Source organism: Sardina pilchardus, chromosome 8 (genome assembly GCF_963854185.1).
Source record: "Sardina pilchardus chromosome 8, fSarPil1.1, whole genome shotgun sequence".
Lineage (NCBI taxonomy): Eukaryota > Metazoa > Chordata > Actinopteri > Clupeiformes > Clupeidae > Sardina > Sardina pilchardus.
Genome location: NC_085001.1, coordinates 17823815 through 17842999, shown reverse-complemented (window position 1 = coordinate 17842999; position 19185 = coordinate 17823815). Strand labels below are relative to the sequence as shown.

General features: G+C 40.5%; 1 protein-coding gene across 1 annotated transcript; it reads left to right on the top strand.

Annotated features, from left to right (window-relative positions):
* Positions 1-1040: 1040 nt before the first annotated feature.
* On the top strand, positions 1041-5477 carry LOC134089456 (NXPE family member 3-like). Its single transcript, XM_062543899.1, has 2 exons — positions 1041-1208; positions 5058-5477. Exons 1-2 carry the CDS (start codon positions 1041-1043, stop codon positions 5475-5477), a joined length of 588 nt encoding a protein of 195 aa, XP_062399883.1.
* Positions 5478-19185: the final 13708 nt, after the last annotated feature.

Genomic DNA, 19185 nt, shown 5'->3' with positions numbered 1-19185 from the left:
ATGTCAAAAGCAACCTTAACTTTTGTTTGCCTCTCTAAAATCGTATTTTCTCTTTCACGACATAGCCTACACTTCCCAATCTGTTAGACAGGCATTACTGTAAGTCATATCCTGATAGTCTACCTGCAGTAAATAGTTCACAAGTATTTTTTAAGTGGATTAGTAGAACTTCTAGGCCTACTCTGTCTGTCGCTGCTCATTGACATCTCTTTGTATCATGTATGATCGCTAAACTTTGATTCTTTTTAATATTGCAATATTCAACTGCGCTTGTGGTTCAGCAGCTCTGCACACGCAACTAGCGTTGTAGAGGGGGCGGGAACGGGCGGGGATGACCGCAGTTAACGTAATGAAGTGACACCTTAGTAAATTCCACGCAATATAGCCAAGCACAGCGTTCGCATTCTGCGTTTACAAAAACTCGCTGTTAGCGCTGTGTTAGTACATCTGGCCCAGAGTATCTAAAAAAAAGATGTGGAAGAATTCATATTTAGGACAGTCTTCTGAAGGGTTTCATTATCTATCGGACTGAACTCTGATAATGTTGGGTTGAATCCCCTTACCCCAACAGGTGGTACGAGATTGTGGTTTGTTTGAAACACATTGGATATGTATGATCTGATCTTGTCAATTTTCCCCTTAAAAAAGGATGCAAAGTCATTACATGCTTTGACTGAGATGAGATTAGCTGGAAGCTGGGAGGAGGGGTTTGTCAGCTTCTCGATTGTTGATAACAGCACATGAGAGTTGTTCATATTTCTACTGATGATGTCTGAGAAAAAAGATACAGTGCTATTATTGTAGTTTTTGTTTGTTTGTTCACCTCTGCTCAGGTGCTGTTGTCATTCATTGTTGAAGACAGTAATGAGCCTCTTCCAAGGCCTATCCTGCATTACCAGCAAAACAAATCCAACAGACGCATTAGCCAAGCACAAAGGCTCAGATTCCCAGAGGATCTGGGATTCAGTGCAGAGGAGTGGGACCGGATAAAGAGGGCAGTTAACTGGGGTGAACCAAACCGCCAAATAACCAATGTAACTATGTGCACCAGTCCGGACCACTCCACATTCATTATTAATGGCTTCAAGAATAAGTACTATGTGGGAGAGGAACTCCAAGCCACCATTGTTGCCAAGGACTTCACTGGTAGGCCAAAAAGCTATGGAGGAGATTTCTTCCAAGCAAAGGCTTTTTCAAACGAATTAAAGGTAATTTTGTTCTAATCATCCTACGTGCTGTTACCTCAGTTTAAATTATTATGTTTTATTTAAAGCAGCACTATGCAAGTTTTTTACCTTAATATTCAAGCTTCAAAGTCATTTTGATGGTAAGCAAACTTGTAGGGAGCATAGCTGGCAGCGCCTCACAGGCAGAAAACCAGCCTGGCAATTTGGCTGACAGTGAGTCGGAGACATCTCACAAGAATTGTGAATAATTATGTGATCAGTAGATGCTCTTTATAGATTGTCTTCGCCTGTTGCTAGTCCTTCAGCTCCAAAACAAATGCAAATGCACTGTGTCTAAAGCTGGGCATACACTGTGCGATTTTTTCAATCGCAGTATTCAGCTGCTGCTCATACTCTACGAGTGAATTCGCAGGGGCAGCTCAAGATTCCTGTTCTCACACTACACGATCCGATAGTCGGAGGCGATCTGACTGCTCACACTGTACGTCCATATCCAACTCGTCGGACTCTTTTATCTGGAACTTTATCAGCTGTGCTGCCATGCGGCTCCGTGTTGTCTACTTGCTTTCAGTGTTGCCAGGTCACGTGAGGAGAAATAAGCAGCAGGTCTCTGAAAATAAGCCATAATAAAGACACAACCCCAAAAACTTATACACTAATCCAGCGCGAATTTTATGGGCGCTGCCATCTTGAATATCGCCATTGCTGCATGCCTGCAGAGTGTGACGAGTGACACTTGCCTGTGCTTTTCCATGAAAGCATCCTGTCAGAGAATGTCTAACAAGAGATCCTGCTCATGAAAGAAAATGTCAGGTGAAAGGGAACATTGGATAAATTATGTCAGACTGTGGCCAAAACCTACCGATGAAGGTAATTTATTAACAACATAATGTATTAAAGCCTACCTTACATTGACAGACTTTGCAAAGATTTGGAAAAGATTTTTGAAAGACTACAGTCTCAGACCCTCTCACATCTAAAGACAATTCATTGAGTTTTTAGACACAGGCCAGTCTCAGATTAGGATTTTGCAAAGACTGTGGGTCACTATTTACAAGACTGCTGTTAGATTCCTTCAGATTATTTCCATCGTGCACTAGGCTACACATCATCATCAACAGGAACTCACATGATAGCCTACTCATATCAAAGTTTTTGTTTTCGCGTTTATGCAGCAATGTTTGATGTGTGACATCACTAATAGATATAGAGTTGTTCTGTCACGTAGAATAGCCGACTAATAAATTATAAGAAATGAAATAACAAATAATCATATAGGCTACAGCTGTTGCCTATTTTGCCCTTTCCGGTTTCGTGTTCGACCGAGATCACTATTGGTTTAAAATGTTCACGTCAGTATTTGCATGAGCCACGACTGAAAAGACTTCCGATAATATCAAACATGTTAAACGGCAAAACTAGAAAAAGACTGACTCCGACGGACTTAAAACCGCTAAGATTGGCACCTTACACTAAACGATTTAGATGACGGGAGCGCGCCGAGATTCTAGTACAACTGCCAAGATTTCCGCAAAATTTAGTCGCCGACTGTTAAAACAGACCAAAATCGTGCAACGTAAGCCAGCCTTTAGATGTGTATTAATGACAGCTAACCTCTGCAACAGCCGCCTATGGAACCAACAGGCTAATTTCTTAGCAGCCAGCCACGCAGTAATGGCGGTGCTGCGTTACTTCCGTGTTTCGCTGGATTAGTGTATAGCATCCCCTCCCCGAACCCCTGTTACATTTCTGGGGTGGTCATAGAGGAGCCTACAGTTAGCCTACAGTGTAGTGTCGAGGTTCAAAATGCCCTCTGTGTCGGCTACATGTAGGCGCTGCGTGCAACCAGCAACTTCACACAAAATCCAGCCCAAGTCACTTAAAATAAGCAGACTATGAAAACACTGTTTGTTTTGTTGTCCGTATCTTAGAGGTTAGATTATCTGCCCGAGCCCGACGGGTCGGGCCGATATTTCCCGCCACTATCCTCGGGCCGGGCCGGGCCGGGTCGGGCCTTTGATCAAGCATTTGTGTTTTTTTAAAAACTATATAATTTCTTTATTAGCCTAACTGGGTGGGGAGACTATGCCATTATCCGAAATATTAAATATATTTTTTAGCAAATAGGCTTAAGTAACAAAATGTGTACATGCGCACGGTCTCCTCCACTGGCACGCATCACACTGCTGCTCAGTGATTGAACCTGCTCAGTGTGAAGACTGTTTCATTAATAATCCAACGTTACCTTGTTCATTTTGAATGTGTTCATTTTTTTTGTATTGGAGTGTAATCAGGCCATTGTTGCATTGAAGGCCTAGATCATTGCTAAAAATCTATTTCTTTTAGCCGCATGAAGCAGCGTTTTTGCACAAGCCTACGTTTTTATAATAGGCTAGGCTTTACAATTATTTATTTTATTTAAAAACATTCTATATTCTAAAACCTTGTTGAATTGTGAGCAGTAGCCTAGGTCTACTCTACGCCATCCTAAGTTAATTATTGTTCATTTTCTGTGTTCATCATTGTCTACGTTTTTTTTCATGTTTCTTCATTCGGATACATTTGTGATCCATTTCAGAATAAACAAACAACGAAGTTTACATGCTTAGTCCTTGTTTTATTATTAATTAAGATAGGCCTAATTCAGATTTATGTAGTTCAAACAACTCGTAATTGTAGTTGAGAACGTCAGTTATAAGGCTCACGCATTTAAAAAAAGTGTCGGGTTTAAATCGGGCTCGGGCTCATAATTACCGTTAATATGTCGGGCCGGGCCGGGCTCGGACACAACGTACACGGGCTCGGGCCGGTTCGGGCTTGATTTTTTGGGCCCGATCTAAGCTCTACCGTATCTGTGTTCGTGCAAGTGTAGTGTGACAGGTTGAGGTAAATTGGCACGTAACACTGCTTCGACAGTGCGATAGACACACGAGGGGCGACCAGGATTTCAAACAGGTTTGATATTCTCCCGATCGATTGGGAGGTGGTCGGAGGTGGTAATCGCGTCTCGTTACCCCATGTATACTACACGATGCGAGACCCACGACTGAGACAAAATTCGGCCCGATCCCCCAAATAGTTGCACGACTCAAAAATCGTGGCAAAATGGGCCAAAAATCGCACAGTGTATGCCCAGCTTAAAGGGATAGTTCGGGTTTTAAGACACGAAGTTATATGAGTTCCCTGTCAGCAACGTTGTGCATCAGCAATGACTTACCCCCCGACAGCGTCCTGTGAGCCGAGATCCAGCCGGTTTTTGATGCTGAAGAAAGTAGTCCGGCAAGTTTCTGGGGTCACGAAAGTAAAGTGTTTTTCTTCTCAAAACCATACGTGTTCAAAAGAGTGATATATTTGCACCACAAAAACGTTGTCCAGGAAAAATTCAGACCTCGTTATCTTGGCACTATTTTTCTCGATTCCTATCACTGCGCGCTACTGACAGCTGGACAACGTTTTTGTGGTACAAATATATCACTCTTTTCAACGCATATGGTTTTGAGAAGAAAAACACTTTACTTTCGTGACCCCAGAAACTTGCCGGACTACTTTCTTCAGCATCAAAAGCGATCAAAAACCGGCTGGATCTCGGCTCACAGGACGCTGTCGGGGGGTAAGTCAGTGCTGATGCACAACGTTGGTGACAGGGAACCCATATAACTTCGTGTCTTACAATCCGAACTATCCCTTTAAGGGGAAGGGCTCAAGCCATGAGAAAATAACAGCAAGGTAAAATATATTCCACGACTCTAGGGGGAGCTCTAGTAACAGGCCAAAGAGCTACAGTATATCTACTGACAAGGTAACGTTTCACAATAAAACGGCTGTTCACTGACTGTTTGCAAAATGTTTCCTCTTTCCCCTGCATGCTAGGCTAGTGTGTTTGGAGAGGTACTAGACCATCAGAATGGCACCTACATGGCCCGGTTTATCTTGCCATGGGCAGGCGAGGCGTTGGTGGCAGTCCGCCTGATTCACTCCAGTGAGGCTGTGCAAGTCATCAAGCGCCAACGGGACGCTCACAATCACCGTGTCGACTTTGTGGGCCATTTTGAGGGCAAGAACCTCCAGGGTGCTAAAGTCGAGGAGAAGGTGGCCTGTAACGTCAAATGGGAAGGGGTAGCAATGCCTGGAGAGGGCGACTGCTGCTGTGAGTACCCAGATGTCCATACAAGACTGACGTGGCTCTGCCGTAAACCCCCAACTCTGCCCTGCAATACCCTGGTGTACTACAATTTAGGTTCTTTCGGGATTGTCATGAAAGACCTTGACTACAAAATCATGCAAAAGTGAGTAAAAAGAAGTTTGCTATTTATTGAGATTGAATATTTATTTATTGAGATTTGCAATGACCAGCTGGTTTTAAGAAAGTTGAAAGTATAGTCCTTGAATGGTGCATTGGAGACTGTTTCAAGAGTTGGTGGCATTATAATAGAGGACAGACTTCCCAACTTCAGTACAGAAATGATGAATTTAAGTTAAGATAATTTAACTTGATCTGGCAGGGGCCAAATTCAGTTGGGGGAAGTAATGGGTCAATTACCTTCGACAGGTGAACTGCCAACTATAGAAAAGTCATCATATATAATATATATATTAGAGCTGGGTCGGTTAGTCGACATAGTCGACGTATTCGACTTAATAAATTAGTCGACATGAATAATTTGCGTCGATGCGTCACTGTTTTTTTTTTGTTCAAGTTCCCGTTCCCGTTCCCGGCCCCGGCGGTGGCGCGGCTGGCTGGGGCACCTGCACCGTACGCTGGCGACCCGGGTTCAGTTCCCGCCCCGTGGTCCTTTCCGGATCCCGCCCCGAATCTCTCTCCCGCTCGCTTCCTGTCATTCTCTCTACTGTCCTGTCCAAATAAAGGCATAAAAAGCCCAAAAATAAAAATCAAAAAAAAAAAAAAAAAAAAGTTCCCGTTCCCAACAACCTATGTACTTTCACTCCAGTCCAGTGGCGGCAGTAAATACGCACCAGAGCGCTAGTCGCTATTCGCATGTAGACTCAGAAAGATGGCAGCGGCAGAGAATGGCCCTTTTCGAAACGGATCCCTACTCACTTCGACTCGGTTAGCGAGTGAACTTCCTATTCAAGTCCACTCGTGGGTGCGGAGAACCCTCTCATTGAAGGGTTAGGGGGTTAAAACAGCGCTACATTTCGGATGCGCTTGAAGGGAGAAGGAAATTGACGTCATATTAGTTTTCATAGAAATTATGAAGGCAATATATATTAAATCGCCAATTAAGATGTTCTGGACACCCCTGTGTATTAGGATATACATCCCTCTTCTCTCCTTTCATTACTATGAGTGAGGAGTTGCATTTTATGTTTTATTTAACATCAAATTATAAAAGTGCTGTAAATGTGACCTGCACATGTGTTTAAATATTACAGCCTACTTGGCAGGCTACAGCGTCCGTACCATTTACAGGTCCGAGTGCCCACGGGGACCCAGTTTCATATCCGGCCTGCGGTCATATCCCAATCCCGCCCCATCTCTCTCTCCCACTTGTTTCCTGTCTACCTCTTCACTGTCCTATACTAATAAAGGCAAAAAGGCCAAAAATATATACTTTAAAAATATTACAGCCTACTTCTGTACGATCTTGCACATTTTACTAAGTATCAAACTAAACATGAGTTGTTACAATGTAGCTTAAATCACGCTTTTGTCTGTAAATGCTGTCATACGGACCAAAAAACAACTGGCAGGGAGATACGCGAGCTGCACGAACACTTGAAAACGGTTGCATCTGCGTTTCAAGACAGCATCCATGCTGACTTGCTCCTAGAGGCGTGGTAGCCCCTCTCCCTAGACACTTCACTCGACTCAAAATTCGTTTCGGATGATACTTAATGTGGCGGACCCTTGCGTGAACGCGCAAACGAAGTGGAAGTGTGTAGGACTAGGGTTTAGGGGCACGTTTTGGAAAGGGCCATAGTCTAATAAGGGGAGAACGACCACTCGCTGAATACTTCGGCATGGTACTGCAACTAGAGGGCGGTCGTGAGCAAGTGGAGAATGAATGGAGGTGAATGGAGTTTCTCCTAAAATCCACTTTTCTCTGGATATAATTTTTTTGTGTAGAAATCGGAATATTGCATGTGAAAGGGGGGTCAAGGAAAATACACACGGCTGAGTATTAGATATTTTAAGTCCCTTAATTGCTCTAAAAAGCCTTTCAAACGTGTCAATGTTTGTAGGGGCAGCCGTGTCAATGTTTGTAGGGGCAGCCGTGGTGTACTGGTTAGGGCTTCGGCCTTGTAACCGGAGGGTTGCTGGTTCGATCCCCGACTAGTCCACCACGGCTGAAGTGCACTGGATCAAAAAAGTATATATTCTATTCTATTCTATTCAATGACGTCATTCATTAGCAGGGTGCTAGTGTGTTATGGGCAACAACGACTAAGCCTGTGAGAAACCAAAGGGCCATAAGTAATGTTCATTCAACTTTCGACCTATAACCCATATTGAGCTTGCAGAAACTAAAATCCAATCTTCGATTTTTTTAATGACAATCAGGTGAAACAGACCAATTTAGCTGTCTAGCGCCATAGACCCCCATTGTTTGATCACTTGCTTGTGTTCGCCCCTAGTGGAACTGCAACAGGAACTGCAGGTACAATGCAGGTACAATGGAGTTACAGTTTTTTTCAATTGCTTACACACAATTTTTAAAACCGAGTTCTTTTTAACAAAATTTAAGCACAGCTATCCAAACGCCACACTCATTTTGCATAATTCCTAGATTCTTTGCAAAATGAAACACTTCAGTCAAAACATACACACTTCAGTCAAAACATACACACTTCAGTCAAAACATATACACATATTTGTAAAAATGCTATTAGTTGTCATTTAACAAACACAGTTCTCAATGATCAGACTCTATTGCAGCCAGTTTCACACTGCAGCGATAAATGCAAAACACATTTGTAAAAAGAAAAATTAGGAAATAGCATGTGCTAGATTTTTGCCCAGACATTGTTATGTAAGGGATCATTTAGATGTCCAAAAAATAGTGACAAACCCACAACATTCTTCATGATTAGTTCGAGGAAAGTGTACATAAATAGGTCTATAAATTTGCACTTGCACTGTACAACACTGAAGACTGCTGTACAGAGGCGTCGTTAGACCTGGGCATTCGGGGCTATAGCCCCGGATGTATTGGGGATAGTCCCGGATCTCCGTGCCTTACAAAATGATGAAAATCGCCAGAGTTTTTCTTATAAGGTTCAAATTGAATGCCACGTTCAGCAGCCCCTAGCCTGACGTGATTGCCGCTAGTGGCTAGATTTCTAGGCTATTTCTTAGCAGTCACAACTTAGCCTGAGAGCCAGAAACACAGGCACAACTGCAATATTGTTACTCTTGTTCGCTGACGTTCCATGGAGTCGGAATAAATTGTTGCAAATGCGACATCAGTGTTCCATGCTTCCCCCCCTCTGTCGGGCTGACTGCCAGCCTCTGTAACTCGCTAACTTTAAGACCGTTCATTTGGATAACAAAGAGATAAACTTACTCACCGACGTTACCTAACGGCTCTGTAGGATAGATTAACGAAACGTTCTGCATAAGCATTCGTTTTCCATGAACTTGTTCCATTAAGTCTACTAGTAGTCAACAGTAGTAAACACGTAGTAGCCTACAACAACAGTAGTAAACACTGCTAGTTACCACAAAACGAGTGGAAGAGTCAGGCTGGCCGCACGTAGATCTCCTAGGCAATTATACCAATGATTTCCATGCAAACTGAAAATTGTACGAGGAGTTGTGTTGGATTAATCCATTTACAGCGATTAGAGTGGCACCTGGATATGATTCATTCATTCATCATGTCACAGGCAGAAAAAAATGTTTGGGTGTGAGGTCTCTGTTAGAACTAATACCAGTAGCCTATAGGCTAGCCTTGAGGGAAATTAGCTTTATTTGTTATTAAAATATGATGAGGAGAACCCCAACGAATGTCCTTCCTTTCCTTCTCAAACTACGTTGAAACGGCATCTTTAACGGCCCAATTTTCAAAATTTCCCGGGGGAAAAACCCCCGGACCCCCGTAAGAAGGTAAAAAAAAAAAAAAAAAAAAAAAAAAAGGTCGGGCTACAGCCCCGGATCTTTGGTACACCTAGTGACGCCCCTGCTGCTGTAGACTGAATATTTCAAGTATTTCTTTCAATACTTACAGTATTTCTAACCATAATCAGTTACAGTAATCAACCAACAATGAAATCAACTGAACAAATAAAATATGTCGACAAACAAAAACTACTGCATGAAGTACATACACTTTGACTGAAGAGCAACTACTGCAAAAGCAACAAGACTGTATAGCACACTTGAGTGCTGCGTTTTCAATTTTGCACATGTGTGCTTACACACCTGGTGGATGTGAGTATCCAAATCGTTCATTAGTGTAGTCATTGGCAATCCGGGGCTTTGTAATGACAAGGAAGTAACCTCACAATCCTTATCTGTGTCTAAGGTCTGGAAATGTGTGTAGAATTTTACAAATCACTGTGTGTAATGTTTTGCAAGAAGGGTGAAGCGGACATTGTGTTTAATGTTGTGCCAATCTGTGGAGGTGTTTTGCTCCTTGGAGTAAAATTTTGCTAATTGTGTGAAAAAAAATATTTTAGTGTGTAAACAATCGTAAAAAATACGAAAATAGCGAGAAGACCGGCTCTCCATAAATGGGCTCTGGCAGCGGCAAGCAGTGGAAGCAGTGAGGAGCATCTAGCTAAAAAAACACGAACACGGTCTTCTAAAGTGTGGGAATTTTTCAACCTTAACGCTAAAATAGAGACGTCTTTTACAGTTTTTTACGATTGTTAACACACATTTTCTGAAAACATGCCTCATATTCTCAGAACTCTACACACAAATCCAAAACAACACACACAATGGGCAAAACTCCACATTTCTCCTGCAAAATGACACTTTACCTTCAAAACAATGTAATTTCTCCTCAAAATGCTCTTTTGTTCTCAAGAGACACACACAAACCATCATATATCAAGACATTTATAAGGACCAGTTGAACACTGATGTGCTCAGTGTAAAACACTGCGATGAACTGAAAACACTTCTTCCCCATTCATTATAATGACTTGGGCCTTTTTTTGTTCAGTGTCACACTACAAACAGTACTACAAACAGTAGATAAGCTGATACAGTAAGTTGATATGCTTACCCTATCAATATTTTGAAATATCTCATTGTTTTCTATTATTTTTCTTTGTATTTGACGTAATGTTATGCCGTTTTTTCTAGGACAATGCTCATGATTTCAGTTTCCTGTTCAGGAGACAGAAGCCCTTGTGTTGGTAATCTTTCGGCTGCCAAACAAATAGTAAAATACTGTAAACTGTGTAGGAATACAAAGTAGGATTACTTTCCCCAAATACTTGAAACATACTTTATTTTTACAGTCCTACAGAACAGCCCACAGGCAATACTGTACTACTGTGCTCATTGAGCTGTATTGTACTGTCCGGTACTGTACTGTATTGATACGCAGCACTGCAATGTTCTAGTGGTTCGGATATCATCAGAGATTACGGTCCTTGGCCTCCCCATCCTCCTCCTCTTACTCTCACTCCTCTGGCTCTGCCTCTGCCTGTACTACTATACTGTAATACTAAAGCTCTGATTGCTAATTGTAAGACTGTGTGACAGGAGTTTGCCCATCTGATGAGTCAGTGCATGGTAGGGCAGTTAGCTTTAGAATTTGAATGGCAGTGCGTTCTTTGTGAAAACAAGAGATTTTCTTCATGAAAATTGTGTCTAATGCACAGAATGTGTAGTGTTTTGAAAACAATAGAGCTCCCCAGTCCCGCCCCTCCTCCGAGAGAGGTGCTTGTCCGGAAGTAAAATTCTCATTCATTTCTCCCATTGACTTCTGGAAAAATTCGGATATAAAGAGTTTTAGACCATGCCTTAGGCTAACCAGCTACGATGTGACTCATAAGCATATAACTTATAATTTCGAGTGAAAAAATGAACAGAAAATGTAAAAAAAGCGAAAGGTACAAGACTGTGTACATATCTTAAATTCCGAGATAGAGAACTCAAATCCCAGGATGCTTTGCAAACGTACACACATTTCCAACATTTGCAGCCTAACGATAGTTTAACATGGTTCCATATTAATCTGAGAAAAGAAGATGATTACTTCCTACCGTTTCCATTGAGTAAATTCAACCTTCAAGATGAGAAAACCGTTATTTTTCGGAAGACCACACATCGGTCCTGATCAGCCCTGCAGCCATTTTAAGTTTTGAAGTTCCAGCGAGACGAAGCTGGACGATAGGCGCGGGAAAAGCTGAGTACAGTTTGTTTGGCATTGCCATGGCAACGGCGATCTCTACCAATCAAAGGCTCTGCTTTCACCAGTTTTACACGTTAGGGTGTCGGGTAGTGTAGTACTCTCTCGTTAAATCGTGAATAAAGCATTGTTTTCTCAAAACAAGGTTGATGCCCCCATTAACTTTTGACATCTATATGAGCAGGTATAATCGCTTAGTCACATCGTAGCTGGTTTTAAGTCTACCATGGACGGTTACGATGTTATGGCTTATTCTCCAATTGTCAATGGAGAAATTGTATTGGATTTTTACTTCCGGACAAGGCTGTGGGCGGGACTGGGGAGCTCTATGCACTGTAAAACCGAACACTACAAGTAAAATAGTTTTTTTGATTTGAAAACACTCAAAAATGAAAAATAGCTCATTGTACTTTAATCGTCTGTGTTACTTGAACAAATTTTTACTTTTAAGTTGACAGCACTCGTCCGCTTTAAGTAATTTGAAAAAATAGAATGCGTGGGAACAGATTTGTAGGCGGATCTTCTGCCATGGATCTTGTGCACGACAAGCGAAGCGACGCATAACGGTCGACCACCAGAGAAGACACGAAAAGAAGGGGGCACAGGAGAAGATACGACGGGACAACGAGAAGAGAAAACCGCAATTAAACGTAAGTGGAGAAATTAAGTGGTGCATTTTGACCCTAACGTACCACCTTTACCATATTGCTAAAGTTTGAAAATATTTGACTGCTAGCTGCTACGTAAATGTATCCAGTTACTAGCTAGCAGCTAATAATGTTGCTTCTGTAGCACTTGATTGATCAGCTAACTTAACGCTAGCAATCTCCAATGTGACTAAAAACATGGAATAATTTACCCCGTTAGTACTGTTTAACACAATGACTTTGAAGTGCAAGCTATGTGGTGCGTTGCTTAATAACAGGGCACAGGTTCTGACCGGCAACATTAGCGTTTAGCATGCTAGCGTTTAGAGAACATTCCTGATTTATAGCCTATGGATCCGCAGCTTACGTGTAACAGCCTATTAGGCTTTTGTAGGTTAAACAAGCTTTGCAGAAGTTCAGGAAAGCTGTTGTTTTTTCAGTTTAATTAGTCTGTGATTTGGGATATTTATTCTTCATAAAAGTAAAATGAAAATAAACAGTTGTTTCGCCAGTTGTAATAGTAGGCTATAGAATAGCATCAGGACAGACATCCACGCACTAGCTGCGCAAAGGTCTGCGTTGTTTGCGATGACTTCTTGTCCGCACTTGCGGTGTAGTTCCCCGATCTCATCAAATTAGGCTACTTAGAGGTCGGTAGTGTTGGGGAGCTTAAAGATTAATAGTCAAAAAGAACATGGCTATAGCCTACTTTCAGTCATTATTAATATTAATAGAGTCGGGTGCGCCCGAAACGCAGAGACAGACTACGGGAAAGTGTGTGTCTGCGCAACGCTACTATCTATCCTACTGTTTAAGTTTAACTGCTAATTTCTCTAAAAATAATTATAATAAGCCAACAAGGTTAACTTATAAATTCAAAAGGATCCAGTAGTTTAGGCTATGTCTATACAGTTTGCCTAATTTGTCTTCTTGAGTCGTAGATCCGTTTCCAATAAATGAAACTTATATAATGAGTACTATGACTGACGCGTGTTGCTATAAAAACGTCTTGTCTTCCAGTTAATGTTCTTGAATGTTTATTGTAACAAACAGCACAGTTCTCATATAATTGACACGACCAACACGGTCAGAAAAACCGTGGAACCCCTAACATTCATGCCGTGCATCACGTTCTTACCCAAAAACTAAAACGTCTTAAAGTGACATGCACCTATTTAAACAACATGTCACCTAGGGCCTCACACTAAGTAAAGTTACACCAAATTATATCCTGACATCAGAAAACATCAGAATTCTTTAGCATATTACATTTCAAATCAATTACTCCAAATCTTCAATAACAGAGGCCTATCTGACGGTACCTATGGCTGTGAGTTTAATTGTGAGGAATGTTTTGGAGATATACATGTATTTTAGGCATAATGCTGGCAGCCAATGGGCTATGGCCGGCCCTGGGAGCACTCTTAATAAGCAACAGTCTGCAGTATTGAATAGCTAGGCCTACTTTAAAATGTGTTACTTGTAAACGGAGGGTACAATTAGTCTGTATGGCCCTATTTTACGTAGGTCTACGCTAAGGCCCTTTGATTTGCATCACTTGCGTGTGTCAATTTTTTTTATTTATTTATTTATTTATTTGGACAATTTTTTTTCAGTCAGATGATTTTTTTTCACTTTAATCCATGGCAACACTGGAGTTACATTTCAAGCTTTTGTTTTTTTCACCAGGAAACTCCAGAGACGTTACTTAGTATTATTTCAAGTAATTATTTCAATAATGCAACTGCCCTGGAAAAGTTTGAGGAGAAAATGTTAAACTTAATAGTGCAATAGACATAGTAGCCCTTGACTTGTAATCCTTTTTAGATATTCAATTAAAGGCTGGCTTACATTGCACGTTTTAACAGTCGGCGACTACTTTTCCAAAATCGGCCAGTTGTACTAGAATCTCGGCGCGCTCCCGTCATCTAAATCGTTTAGTGTAAGGTGCCAATCTTAGCGGTTTTAAGTCCGTCGGAGTCAGTCTTTTTCTAGTTTTGCCGTTACGACAATATCAAACATGTTTGATATTATCGTAAGTCTTTTCAGTCGTGGCTCATGCAAATAGTGACGTGAACATTAAAAACCAATAGTGACCTCGGTCGACGAACACGAAAACGGAAGGGGCAAAATAGGCGACAGCTGTAGCCTGTATGATTACTTGTTATTTAATTTCTTATAATTTATTAGTCGGCTATTCTACGTGACAGAACAACAATATATCTGTTAGTGATGTCACACCATCAAACAATGCTGCAGAAACGCGAAAAAATTACTTTGATATGAGTAGCCTATCATGTGAGTTCCTGTTGATGATGACGTATAGCCTAGTGCACGATGGAAATAATTTGAAGGAATCTAGCAGCAGTCTTGTAAATAGTGCCCACAGTCTTTGCAAAATCCTAATCTGAGACTGGCCTGTGACTAGTCTGTGACTAAAAACTCAATGAATTGTCTTTAGATGTGAGATAAATCATCTTTGTTACTGGCATTATTTGCATACTGAATACACATTTATCAAGAAAATCAAATCAAATAATCAAAGAATGTATATAAATGATTGGTTAAAAGGAAGGCAAATGAGTTCATCCCAGCAGTTAAAATTCTTCAGTTTGAATCATTAATAGAAAATGTACTTGTGTGTGTGTATGTGCTTTATCACTTCTGGACATTCAACAATAGACTTAACATTTAGTTGGTATAAGAATGTCGGCATGATGTGTCTGCCACACAGTCAGCTGCACATGGGCCTCCTTTTGGCAGAGACATATACAGACATTCAAATTTCAGGTGGTAGTCATACTAAGCAACAATCTACAACATTGCACTTCCCATTTTTTTTTTTTTTTTTTTTATATGGGCATGATTTGTTAGTCACGAGAGATCCAACCTAACATTCATTCAGCAGATACTCTTTGGTTCAGTGACCGTTCATTTGGTTTAACCGGGGAGTATAAAGAAAAACAAAAAGTGTGAAGAATAATCATGCTACTAGCATCTGCACAGTTAAATGCTTTCAAGCCTCAACACTTACAGAGTCTACACACTCACTATACATGAGCATACAACAAGCTAGCAAATATTATTATCTTCAAAGTAAATAAAAACACTGTCTGAATATCTGACTAACAAATTTCCCATCAGAGCACCTTGGGAGAACAATGCTACAGGTTGTTGCATGGAATTATCTGTGCTATTATTAGTATAGGTTAATGTTATCATGTTCAGTTTAAAAATATAAAACTCTGTCTTACCATGGTCTTGAATGGTTAGTCTGCATCATTACATTGTCCTTCAGTGAAAGCACACACACACACAGCAATTTTGCGCCTTAACACCTAGAACAATGGATGGGTCCAGAGGCATGTGGGTTGTTAGGAGAAGCAAAGGTGTTAGATGATTGGACTCTGCGTTGGCGGTGTTTTCGAAAGCCTGTCGACCAACATGTCTGCATCTCATGTTCTGATTTTCCACATGAGTTGCAGACAATGCTTGGGTCGTTTGCGTCCATGTGTTGGATAGCCTCCTTTTCGCAGTCTGTTTGCGCTGTTCCAGTGGTGTTAGAAGAGACGTCGTTGCTTGAGTCGGCTGTGAACGACAATTCTGACGAAGCAACATATTCTAACATCGCTTTGTTGGGGATAGCCACATATCTCGCATCAGAGAAAGGTTTCAATGACTGCGCGGTGTTCAAGAATGAATATATGAAAAGAATGAGAAGTAACAAGATAACACCGTCCATCATTGCATGTTTTGTTGTTTGTAACGCATGTATTTCAATTAAAAATCGCCAGTTGCATATCTCTATCTCACTAGAGTAAGAAGTAATGCCTTCAGTTTCAACAATTTTAGCCATTTTCTGTCTTAATGTATTAAACAAAGAAATATTATCACGTGTCTACATCTGTCCATGTTCGTATTTCCGTATAACGGAGAGAGCAAAGTTTCTGAATCTTTAGGTGAGTTGATAGCGTAGGCCTAAGCGTGTGCTTTCTGCTACACGTCTTTAAGAAGTTTTTCTACTCACCAAATTTCAGAAATATAGGTACATCCCGTCATAACGTTCACGGTCGAGGTCGCCACTTGTAAGAGGGTGCAAAAACAGTCCCAAACGTGCTACACAAACACGTCGGACGTTCTCCCTTTACATGCGTGAAGAACAATGGATCAGTAGCCATGTGGAGTTAAATGGTAATGTTATTAGGAAATTCACCAAGAATCTGACTCCATAGATATATTGTACCTCTAATACATTACCAAATAACTAGTTTGTTTAACTATGGCAGAGAATGGAATGGCACACTAGATCTTTAGAGATATGCAAACTGAGCGAGGAGAATTAACCATTTATTAGGCCTTCAGCCTTAGGTAAAAGTAAAAGTATCAGTAATTATCCTTAAACAAAGTAACAAAGGATAAGTAATCTTAACCTCAAAACAAACAATAAACTTGGACTTAAACCTTAACAAGTTACCAAGTTAAAATGCTACATACACCAGATAAAACAATATATCAAATAATGAAAATAACAAACCCCATAAAGAAATCAAAAGATAGAGAGAGAGAGAAAGGCAGGGAGAGAGAGAGAGAGAAAGAGAGGGGCAGAGAGGTCAGTGTGACCTCTTGCCTAGACCAGAGCAGAGCAGGAAGAGAAGAGTCACCTCTTGCCCAAAGCTGAGAAAGTGAGAGAAGAGAAGCGAGCGAGGTGAGAAATTCTCAACCTTAAACTATCATGCAGGTCACCCCCCAACCCTGTGGGTGGGATGTGGGTGTGTCTACCACCTGAAGTTCTCCCGTGTAGTTATTACTCTACAATTATGTATACATACATTAGAGTGCAATGAAAGCGTGATCAGGCTGTTGCCCACATTACAAGTATTAATTCAAGACCAAACATGGATGTATTATCATTTGTCATGAAACAGATACATTTCAGTTTCCAACATTAATTCATCAGAGGCATGGAGAGGGGGAGAAGAGGTGTGTCCGAGGGCCTTTTCCCAAATGGCCGGCCACACACACAATGGGAACAGTTCAAATGCAAATAGATCACCTGGACACAAAGGAGTCTAACTGTGAGGTCGTCTCCCCCGTTCTGAACTTTAGGGATGTTTCTCAGATGGAAAATTTACCAGCTTACAGGTCTGAGACTGTAGTCTTTCAAAAATCTTTTCCAAATCTTTGCAAAGTCTGGCAATGTAAGGTAGGCTTTACACACAGTTGTTCTTTGTTAATTTTTTCAGGTCTCTCAATCGGAGTTCAAGATGAGGAAACCCAGCCCGATTTGTCGCCGATTGGATCTCGCTCTGCAGGCTGGAATCCTGCACATTTATCTCTTCTGCTTCCGTTTCACTTTTGCTGGAACCAATCGCATCCTGGCTTATCCATCAGACGCACCAGGATCGTGGTCTGATTGGTTGAAGGACTATCCAAGCGTACAGAGACATTTGAACTATGCAAATTCATCACGCCTCTTGTCTAGTAGAAATACAGCGCAGACTCCCCAGACAAATGTTAAATCTCAAAAGACTGAGCTTGGTGATAGCCAGGCTATGAACTCCAATATTTTTATAATGTATTCATTAATTGTTCCCTGAACATATTCGATGATTTGTTGATGGTTGAAGTTATTGTCCAATGTTTTTTATTATTTTAATACTATCATCTCCTACCATCCTCTATCTCATTTCTCAAATTAGAGGTGGATAAACTGTGTTTATTTGAATTTAGCCTCACTACAGCCTTGATCTGAACTCCAATCTGTACTTGTTTTCATGGTTTACATTAAAAGATTAAGTAGAATTTCAGTGGCCTATGTTCTTTCAAGTCCTAAAGTTCAAACTAAATCAAAATGGGCAAGTTTGTTCAACTTTCTGATAATTGAAACTTTTAAGTTAAGTTTAATTAAAATAATTGGTTGATGCTAAATGAAATATTTTATGTTGATATTAATGAATCCAAGTAAGCTGAGCTTAATTTTATTAATTACTGCAAACTCAACGAGTGGATGTTTCTTCAACTTAAAAAAGACTTGTTGAACACACTCAAAATTCGCTAGTGGAGACTAATTAAAAAAGTTAAGTTTCTTTGACTTAGCAAAACCAAGTTACCATTACTTAAATTTTTTTGTGTAATCGGTTTCACCAATTTTTTTGAGTTCAACTAGGGATGCACCGATCCGATATTTGGATCGGATATCGGCCCCGATATGAACAAAATAGCTGGATCGGGGATCGGAAAAAATGATGTTTAAAAAAAGGCTACTCAAACTAAACACATTGTCATTTTCATCTCATATTTGTATACACTGTTCTTGGTATCAAGACATGCAAATGTTCAAATTGGCTGTTAAAAACTTCTCATTTATTAGATAAAAAGTACAACTTCAAGTGCCGTTTACCATTACCATTCAAACTCCGTGTGAACTAATTAGTTTATCGTGGGGAAACTGCGGGGCCGTACCACTATGAGTAAATAGAGGGGTTTCGCGGGTGGCAGGGGTGGTTCAATGTCACTAATATGGGATTGTTATCTGCAAAATTGTTTTGATGGGAGAAAATTGTGCATTTGTTGAGTTTCATGTCAGCTAGTTAGATTTATTATTTAGTAATAACTGTAAACTTGAATTTGAATGCTGTTCCAAGTTGTTGCTGGTGCACAACTGTTTATTTTTAATACTAGTAATGTAATCAATAATGATGATGATAATAATAATAATAATAATAATAATGATAATAATAATAATAATAATAATAATAATAATACATTACCTTTATATTTAAGTGTTATTTTGTTAGATTTTTTCTTAGGAAAGTAATGTTTAGTTAGGGAAAGAATGTTTAAGCCTGATGCTTTTAGTCTTTTCCACATGGTGAGGTATACAGTTTATTAATTAACAATGGTATCGGATCGGTATCGGATATCGACCGATACGCAGAGCCCAGGCATCGGTATCGGTATCGAGACTGAAAAAGTCGGATCGTTGCATCCCTAAGTTCAACTAACTTGTCGGGTTTTACAGTG